This window comes from Theobroma umbraticum, unplaced genomic scaffold (assembly GCF_002168275.2).
Source record: "Theobroma umbraticum cultivar Fairchild unplaced genomic scaffold, ASM216827v3 scaffold_204.0, whole genome shotgun sequence".
Taxonomy (NCBI): domain Eukaryota; kingdom Viridiplantae; phylum Streptophyta; class Magnoliopsida; order Malvales; family Malvaceae; genus Theobroma; species Theobroma umbraticum.
In genome coordinates, this window is record NW_018397267.1 from 1493773 (window position 1) to 1503599 (window position 9827).

A 9827-nucleotide genomic window follows, 5' to 3' on the forward strand; every position below is an offset into this window, starting at 1 on the left:
CAAACGTTGCTTTCTTGATCAACCAACTACCAGGCTACCAAAGCACCACAAGTTCTATGTCAATGGCCTTTTACCAAAGACATTTTTCCATTTGATTGGATGATTCTTCGATGTCTATACAAGGAATCTTTGCTAAGGCTGGAAGGTTGACGATTTTGCTTAGCATTGATACAAGTATTACGCTAGCCGGGCAAAGTTGGCTTATTTTTGGCATTTTTTGTGTGGAAAGCAGAGGCAACTAGATTTCCTAAAGAAAATATGCTGTCTGCTGTCTCCCGAGTCCAATATTATATTTAGTGGTTGCCAGTAAGGCATTGGAAATTAAGTTGTAGCAAGCTCTCCCATATTCTCACTGCAGTGATACTATCCTGCAAAACAAGGTTTCTACTCTCTAGAATCTAGATGATTCTCTTCCTGAGACTCGTTCTTCGAAAACAAGATTGCCAGTCTCAAACATCAGACAAATCCCAGAGAAGCCCTCCAGTAGCTTCTTTCTGTTGGGTGTTAGCCACCCATATGGTAGTTTGTACAAGAAATCAGGATAGCCCATATTTCCCTACCTTTTCCCCGCATACAGCTGCCATAAGATAAAATTAGCAGGGCGGAAGACCCCCGAGCAGAAAACTAACCCCACCACTAGACTGAGTATACATAGGTCCAGGATTTTTTTATTGATTCAGGGTCAGTTTGCAATTGCTTTTTGATACTTAAAAGCTAATCTGGATTGCAAACTGATCATCAATCCTAGTTAGAATCTGTAGCAAAGAAAAATGGATTTGGAATTTTTAAATTAAATTAAGGTCTAAATTCGTGTTCATTTATTTAATCATGCAGCATTTGGTTGCTGAGCTATTGCCTGTTCCCATGATCATTAATTTCGATCCCTGTTATACATGAGGTAAAGTTAAAGGAATATGATCATTAGTGGTGGTGGCAGCAACTTTTCTGGACCATCTGAGTTGATATTCTGCAAAAAATCTATTTACACCTTTTTTGAATAATTAACAGTCAAATGATAATCAACACATGATTATATTCCCATGGCTAATTTTTAATTATTTTAATACCTAAAGTTTCTTTTCCCACTTTCGAGTTTTGATCTAAATATTACACCAAAGGGCCACTTTGCAATATCTATGGCTGTTTGACAGTTTAGAGATATTTTTGCAGGCTTTGAACTTTATAAGGAACAATCAACTAGCCTTATCGCAAACCCTGGTCAGACACTGAGATTGAAGTTGTTGATGGACCAACCAAATTATTGGTTGAGAGTGCTCTGTACTGGAGCAAGAAGGTTCACAATCTCAGACCCCAAGAAAAGAAAAAGGTCTACAATTTCAATATAAAGCGTTCTTTCTTGGGTCTACCATGCTCCTTGCAGGTATCTTAAAATTTCAGTGCCAAAGCATGGAGCCAAGATTACTACACTTTTCCCTACCAGAAAGCATGCCTAAATATATAGATACATGTACATATGTACTATCTCAAAAACTAGCTCCTTATCGGCCTTCAACAGTGGTGAGGGTCACCTTGTTAATAGAGCAATTGTTTAGATTATTTTGAGGGGACCCTGCACCCAAAGCAATCAGTCGGCCTGTGTAAGCAGGCTGTTTTGGAGCTGGGAGATCAACAATCTCACTATTAAGCATCAAAATAACAGTAGATATGTTTGGTCTGTCTTCTGCAAATTCTTGCACGCACAGCAATCCCACATGCATGCATTTTACAATTTCCCTCTGATAGCATGGATCATACAGCCCTGTATGTATTAAAAGCCAATATGTTGTCTTCATTCCACAATTTCCATGCCTGATTAAAATTACTGAGTATTAGCTTGACAATGGAACTATCAGATATTGAAGATTAAATCTTATGTGAGGCCATGATCAAGTAAACTTACATATCCCAAGAGGCTAATGGAATGTTCATTACCATAAAAGCTTGTGTTTTTTCTCCCACTGACAATCTCTAGTAGCAGGACGGCATAGCTGAATACATCAGATTTTTCTGAAAATCGCCCTTCCATTGCATATTCAGGAGGCATGTAGCCACTACATTTCAAAATCCAAAAACAACCATATTTTCTTATCACATATAGCTACATTAATTTAGCATTATATATCTGAGATATATATGTCCACTTACTAGGTTCCAACAACCCTTGTAGTGTTGGCTTGATTTTCATTGCCCCCAAAAATCCTTGCCATCCCAAAATTTGAAAATGTTGGATTCAGCTCTTCATCCAATAAGATGTTACTAGCCTTTAGGTCTCTATGAATAATTCGTAACCTAGAATCCCTATGAAGATAAAGAACAACTCGACTAATTCCTTCAATAATGTTGAAGTGTTTTCTCCAATCTAAGATTTCTTGTTGGACTGGTCTATGTCATATGTTACCAAAAGAAGGAATGAAACAAGGAATTTGGTTAACACAGTATATGTTGATAAAACAAGTTAATGCAACAATAAAAAGGGACGTAGATAGAAAGGCATGAGTTTGCTCTAACCAAAAAGAAACGCATCCAAGCTTTTGTTTGGCATATACTCGTATACCAGCATCTTCTCTTCTTCTTCAACACAACAGCCCAGTAATCTGACAAGATTTCGATGTTGGAGTTTAGAGATCACCACCACTTCATTCATAAATTCTTCTAACCCCTGTCCAGAGGCTCTTGACAATCTCTTTACCGCTATTTCATTTCCATTTTGCAATTTTCCCTGAAAAGCAAAGTCTGTTCAAGTAAATGCACCATATATACTAATAAGTAACCTTCTGAAAACCAATATTTTACCCTGTAAACTGGACCAAAACCACCCTGCCCTAGCTTGTTTGTAGGATGAAAGTTGTTTGCTGCTGTTGCTAGCTCCTCAAAATTGAAAAGTGGTAGCTCCTGGAGGTTAGCTTGGCTTATGTTGTCTCCCTGAACATTATCACTCACAAAACTTGAATGTGCCTTTCCTCTACTGAACCATCGCTGCTCCGCACCTTTTTCTTTCCTTGCTGATATAAAACCAGTAGCAAGTGATCTATGAGCTACTGAGTAAAAAAAGTAATCTATGAGCTCACTACTCTGACACCATAACAGATTTGTAATAACAGATGGAATTTCAATGAAAAGGCTCAACATAGTATCCTATTCAAATTCATTTTTTTTTCTTTGTTTTTCAACAAAACAAAGGGATTGTTACCACTGAGTTTAGGTATCCGCTTCCATGAGAAAAATATACAGATGGGTATAATGATTGTTCCTACAATCAGTGCTATGATGATAATTGTTTTTGTATCTGTCCTTTTATCTGCAAATCAAAAAATTGTGTTAGATAATGAGAATTATCTACCAAAACAGAATATAAATTCTACCTTTTTTTATTTTGGAGGGGGCCGGGAGCGTGTGGAGTGGAACTTACCTATCAGAGACCGACAGAAATTGCAGATAATTGAAGCAATAAGATCGTTAAGGATGAATCAAAGAAAATAGAACAATTTACCAAGTTCTGAATGTGCCACGCGAATGTAAAGATCTTTTCCCCCGCTGGGGAATTTCTGTATGTCAATTAATTTTCCACTCCATGACATACAACCGATACCAGCATCATATGCATAGGCAATACAGGAACAATTTCTCAGGCAGAACTCTTTGCATTCATCTTCCAAGCCGGCCCGTGACCACTGTGCAAAATCTGGCACTTTCATCATCCCCAGCTTTAAAAATCAATCTGCTTTGCCTAGTTCACTTCTGTTGTTCACTCTTTCACACTGTAATGGTTTACTCCTAACACATCCACTAGTCCAATTCCCTCTATTCCATTCCTCTATAATCTTGGGTTCAAACCCTCTTAGACAACTGCAAATTGATGGTTTGAGTGAATCACAGCTTCCAAATGCCCCACATTGGCCATAAATATTACACTCGGTCTTTGGAAGAGACCAAACTGCCACCCAGTCTCCCTTCTCATCATCCCAAGCTCGTAGTGCTAAATTTCCTTGTGAATCCAAGAGAATATGTGATAAAGACGGGTTAGCAAAAGCGAAAGTGAGATAAATTGACCCTTGTTTGTCATCTATGAGACTGAACCCATCAAGATAAACAGAATACATTTGTGGTACTCCAATAAATACCTTACCATTCCATGGACCACTTCTCCAATATGGCCGATTGTTGTTCCAAATGAAAGCTTCAGGAATGTTGAGAGGATCTATACCGGCAGAGAAGTTACCATCAGATGGATCAGAAGGGCTTTTCCATGACGTCTTCTGCAGTTTCTCACCTGGTCTTATATCTGTACGTAATTTCGCGTTTTGCACTAATGCATTAGAAGGATGCTTGAAACTCTCCCACATGATTGTTCGAGAGGTGCTACGTAGCAAGACAAGGTTTCCAGAATCAAAGAGCTGGGCGCTGGCATTAGAAATTGGATTTGTGACATTTGATGACCAAAGAATTTGTTTCTTTCCATTCAAAAGAACAAGATTACCATCCTCAGATATGGTCAAGATTCCAGAAGAGTCCCTTAGAGGTTTATTTTTGTTGGCTACCCATATGGCAGTTTGTACAGGAATGCGATTGTACCATATCCCCACATAACGGTCGGTGGAATTAGCAAGGCTGAAGAATCCCAATCGGAAAACGCCACCATCAGAGATTATAGCTTCAGGATCTTTGATGGCTTTAGACGATGTGATAGTACTACTGTCTACCTCACTACCAAATTGCAAACAAAAACAAGATCGCAAGAGAAGAGCTAGCTGTAATGTGCCACTGCCACTAACTAGTCCATAACTAAACTGCTTGTCTTCCATGCAAGCTCCGACAATGTTCTCAAACCAATGCCATCAACAGTGTTTTGATTTGTTCATAGAAATTTTATTTTTTTCTTTTTGGCTAGCTCTAATTAACTATCTGTGCATGCACGCGGTTTTGGCTCATAGACACTTGATTGATTTAATTGACTGTAATTGTGAATGCTTAGTCTTGAAAAGACAGAAACAGTTCAGTTTGATTTGGAATCATATGATTTGCAATGAATGTGGCCATGAAAGTTCTTTGGCCTTTGTCTTTATTATTCGATTGTCCCTTGAAGGATGGAAGTCCTCGGCCCCTATATTCTGCCCCTTTCCCTGCCCCGTTCATACGTGTTTAAATGTCTCCATTGAGAAACCCAGCTCGATATACGTCATATACGTACCCTTTAGCCTAATCTGATGGCCCAGAATCTTTGCATCGTAACCCATCTTATGCACAAAACCAAAACCAGCATCATAGAGTATTTTTTGAACAAATTTCCATAATGTATCTTCAAGCTCTTTAAGGAAGCTTGATGGTAGCTGGTGATATCAAATAAAAAGTCTATTTTCGAACAAATTTATATGAAAATTGTAACAGATCTCATTTAGCTTTCCAAATTTAATACCAAATGTAGTGATTTTATACTCAAAAAGGGGAAATAAAAAAATAGATGTATAGTGAGTGGTGAACAAGTCATTTACCTAACAAAGGTTTTTCCTTTTGAAAAGGAGGGTATCATTAGAGTATACATCATCATTTCATTTATACATGCATGACACTTTTAATTGGCCCCATCAGAGTATCATAACAATAAAAAAGCTCTCTGGAACCACACAGGAAATATCCAAAAGACCCGTGTAATCATGCTTACATATATGTTTACGTGACTACTCATGAGCCTTTTGTCATCTTTCTCCCTTTCTTTTCACTGCTCTGCCTCCCTCCCTACTCTAACCGACAAGCAATTTGATACAAAAAGGAAAGAAGAGAAGAATTGACACGGAGCGTTGTGAAGATACTTGAATTTTACGAAAGATATAAATTGTGAAGAGGTTAAAAATTTTATTAAAGTGAATTATTAATTTTAAAAAAATTAAAAAACTTCATCAAAATAAAAAGTAATTAAAATTTCACTTTAATTGACTATGTCAAAAATATAAAAAAAAATCTCTTACTCTTTAAAAAGAGTTTAAAAAAAATAATTTTATTTAAAAAATATTATTTATTAACTTTTCATATAAACTCACATTTTAATAAAATTCTACTTCACCTTATTTAATACTTAACAAAAAATTTAAATAAAATAAATATTATATTCTTAATAAAACATAACTAACTTAAAATCTTAATATAAATAAATTAAATAAATTTTTTTTATTAAATTTATAATTCTTAAATAATAATAATTTCATAATATATTATGTATCAAAAACAAAAACAGAAAAAGAAACTTCACTGCACTTTTACTGCTATGACTTTCTTTTCTCCTCTAGAGCTTTTGCCTGCACAAGACTACCACCAAAGCATGAAACACCCTTTTGGCATCAAGGAGAGGCTGAAGAGGAAGCCCCTTTGAAGATAAGGGACTTGAGTCATTCCAATGTAAAGTAGATGAAAGTCCCCTTAGAATGACTGCAGAAACACCCGGAACTTGAAGCCACCACACATTGCCATATATTCCCATGCTTGCTGTCAAAAACTCCTTTCTGATATGAGAAAAGGCGCTGGTTTTGCTGCCTGATCAATTGTCAAAGTTACAACTTTTTTGGCTTGTCTGAGAGTACCGATCCATGGCAGTTTTCTCATCAATGAATGGTGATTGCTTGGTTGTAGGAAGGTTCTCGATCTCACTACTAAGCATCAAAGTCACTGTCGACATGGTTGGCCCATCTTTCGCAAAGTATTGCACACATAGCAGTCCCACATGGATGCATCTCGAAATTTCCTAGGTGAAAACTTGGATCGGAGATGGCTGGATCTACCAAGCCCAAAATGACGTCATCACTCCACAATTTCCTCGCCTGAAAAAGTGCAAATGTTATTAAGCACTGTTATACGCATTGGAATTTAAGTTTTATTGTTAATGAACAACGCGGTTCACAAGAATGATTGTTATACTTGACATATCCCAGAAGGCTCAATGAATGCTCGTCAAATACCAACACCCGTCAAATTTTCGCAACTTTTTAAGACAGTAATGAAAACCTTTTAAGACAGAAATGAAAATTCAACTAAGTAAAGGAAATTTGGCAAGCTTCAAGTCATGATCAATGATAGCAGAGTATACAACAAAAGGGGAGCAACCATTTCCATCTCGATCAAAAGGTTTCATGTTGTTGGTGAACATTGAGCAACATATCAAACAGGGATCCTGACTGAAGAGCAAGTAATTTACATGAGCAAGAGCTTGACTGAGTGCTTATTTATCAACTTATATATCTTGTAGAATCTGGAACGATAGAGGCATTCAATACTCTGACAGATGGGAAAGGGGTTATCGAGTTCATGGTCTAACGACAAAAGCTATGATTGTTTCGAAGTTGTACTCTACCGTAAAGTTTCTGTTATCTTTTTCTATCAGCAATATTGGCCAAGTCACTTGTCTAACAATAGTAACTGTGCAAACCTAGATTGCTATCTGCCTTCAACAATTGTAACACTGACATTGTTAATGGAACATTGCTTTTCCTCCAAGAGAGTCCGAATCATAGTGGTTCCTCCTGTCAGTGAATGCTGCCTGCTTTGTATTAGGGAGATTTTGAATCTCACTACTGAGCATTGAAACTACAGTTGACATGTTTGGCCTATCTCCCATGAAGCATGGATCACATATCCCTGGATCGACCAAAGCCAAAATGTTTTCTTCATTCCACAATCTCCAAGCCTGAAAAAAAAATGCAGATTAGTAGCCCAGCTAAGGAGCAGCTAGACATTAGAAGTTGAAAGTGCTAGTGCTAATTATAGAAGATTAGGGCTTGGTTGCAGCAAAGAATCACTCAGACTTACATGTTCCAAGAGGCTTAAATCATGCTTGTCCTTATAAAAACTTGTGTTTTTTCTTCCACTAATAATCTCCAGAAGCAATACCCCAAAGCTAAATGCATCAGATTTCTCTGAAAATTGACCTTCTATTGCATATTCAGGAGACATGTAACCACTACATTTCACCATTAAAATGTAACTAAGCTACTATTTTAGCTCAACAAGTTAGGTCAAAATCTAAGAGTTGGACAAAGAAGCGGTAGTTACTATGTTCCAACAACCCTCTTAGTATTGGCTTGATGTTCATTGTTTCCAAAAATCCTTGCCATTCCAAAGTCGGAAATTTTTGGATGCAGAGCTTCATCCAAAAGAATATTACTTGCCTTTAGATCTCTATGAATAATCCGCAGCCCAGAATCCCTATGGAGGTATAGAAGACCTCGTCCAATGCCTTCTATAAAGTTGAAGCGTTTCCTCCATTCAAGGACTGGTTGTCTTTGTGGACCTGGGAGAATCTCTCGATACAAAAGTGTATCAAAATTTGAATCGATATAAAGTTTGTTCCACTGCGTTTTGATTAAAATGAATGGCAAGTTGTAGAAGAAACAAATTCAGCAACTTAATAGTTAAGTGGTGCATCGTGATGAGATATTCTACTGTTTTCTTTTTTGTTTTTTCTAATGAAGCGTAAGAAAAGATATCAGAAAAAGACATTAACTTGCTCTTACCAAATACAAAATCATCCAGACTCTTATTTGGCATATATTCATAGACCAGCATCTTTTCTTCCCCTTCGGCACAGCAGCCAAGAAGTTTGACAAGGTTTCGATGCTGGAGTTTGGAGATCACCTCCACTTCATTCGTAAATTCTTCTAGCCCTTGCTCTGATGCTCTTGAAAGTCTTTTGACAGCTATTTCTTGTCCGTCCGGAAATAATCCCTAGAGAGTAATATTAACACAGCTAATACACTGTTCAACATACTGTTGAAAATTCTTGTTGCTTAGTAATCAAGGGAAACAAAAGATCCTATACCGCTGCCATTACCCTGTGTACTGGACCAAAACCACCCTGGCCAAGCTTCTTGGTAGGATGAAAGTTGTTTGTCGCTATAGCTAGTTTATGAAAATTGAATAGTTCAAGCTCCTGCAGCCTGACTCAGTTTTTATTGTTTCTAAGCACATTATTATGCAAAAATTTCGAAGATGGTTCCTCTCTATACACCACTTCACTTCTTTTCTTCCTTGCTGAATAAAAATATAGGTAAAGGAAACAATATATCAGTCATATACTCATAAACAATTTAAAGTTAAAGCTCCCTAAATATTCATAGGGATAGTATACCTTCGTGTTTAGCAATCCTCTTTCCCAGAAGAAAGGCATAAAAGACTCCAGCAATTGCCCCTAAAGTTGCCGCTATTATGACAATTACTCTTATGACTCCCCTTTTTCCTGTAAATCAAAACATGACATAATCTGCAATATTGTGGTAGGTTAGCTCCAAAAATAGATCAGTTCCCATAAACCTTACCATTTGTGCCTGTAAAGAGTAAAGGATTTCCAGTGATACGCAATTTGACAGACGGTTCAAAAAGTGGGATGTTTCCCAGAGAGATTATTATTGGAAACGTCAAGGACCTGCAGCTGGGGTAACTTTGTCAAGCTATCAGGAATAGGACCTGTCAAGTTATTGTCATTGAGGTATAAATACTGCAATCCAGGAACATCGACAAATGCAGGAGATATTGTTCCTCCAAAATGTTGCATCCCTAGACTAATCGTATTAATGCTTTTCTCTGAGTCACACGTTATAAATGGCCAACTTTTGCATGCGTCGTTACCACTCCAAGAATCAGATAGCTTCAGTGGATATCCCAACGCAACTGCGATCTCGAGCAATGTTGTAACTTGTGGATCACAAGAGGTTCCCGTATTTGTGCAGAAGTTATTATCATCAAGACCGGCGTTCAGTTGAGTTTGCAATAAAAGGGGGAAAGGACCTTGTAATTTGTTGGCTGTCAAGTTAACAACTTTCAAACTAGCATGCAATGCCAGGGAT

The 9827-nt window shown here is 37.3% G+C and overlaps 1 protein-coding gene and 1 pseudogene across 3 annotated transcripts; both read right to left on the reverse strand.

The window, feature by feature from the left end:
* Window positions 1–1203: 1203 nt before the first annotated feature.
* Window positions 1204–4911, reverse strand: LOC110424313 (G-type lectin S-receptor-like serine/threonine-protein kinase At1g11300; annotated as a pseudogene). Its single transcript, XR_016351734.1, has 7 exons — window positions 3491–4911; window positions 3191–3298; window positions 2794–3002; window positions 2509–2719; window positions 2146–2377; window positions 1901–2051; window positions 1204–1809 (listed from the first exon to the last, which is right to left on the reverse strand). The product of XR_016351734.1 is annotated as a G-type lectin S-receptor-like serine/threonine-protein kinase At1g11300 (transcript).
* Window positions 4912–6725: 1814 nt separating this feature from the next.
* On the reverse strand, window positions 6726–9352 carry LOC110424314 (G-type lectin S-receptor-like serine/threonine-protein kinase At1g11330). 2 transcript variants are annotated; one of them, XM_089784790.1, is made up of 7 exons: window positions 9300–9325; window positions 9113–9220; window positions 8816–9015; window positions 8499–8709; window positions 8154–8275; window positions 7453–7672; window positions 6726–6809 (listed from the first exon to the last, which is right to left on the reverse strand). In XM_089784790.1, the coding sequence occupies exons 4-6, from the start codon at window positions 8548–8550 to the stop codon at window positions 7457–7459; spliced, it is 390 nt and encodes a 129-aa protein (XP_089640916.1). In that variant the 5' UTR covers window positions 8551–8709; window positions 8816–9015; window positions 9113–9220; window positions 9300–9325; the 3' UTR covers window positions 6726–6809; window positions 7453–7456. The 2 variants fall into 2 exon arrangements, with proteins under 2 accessions (XP_089640916.1, XP_089640917.1); XM_089784791.1 differs by having other exon boundaries at window positions 9113–9352.
* Window positions 9353–9827: the final 475 nt, after the last annotated feature.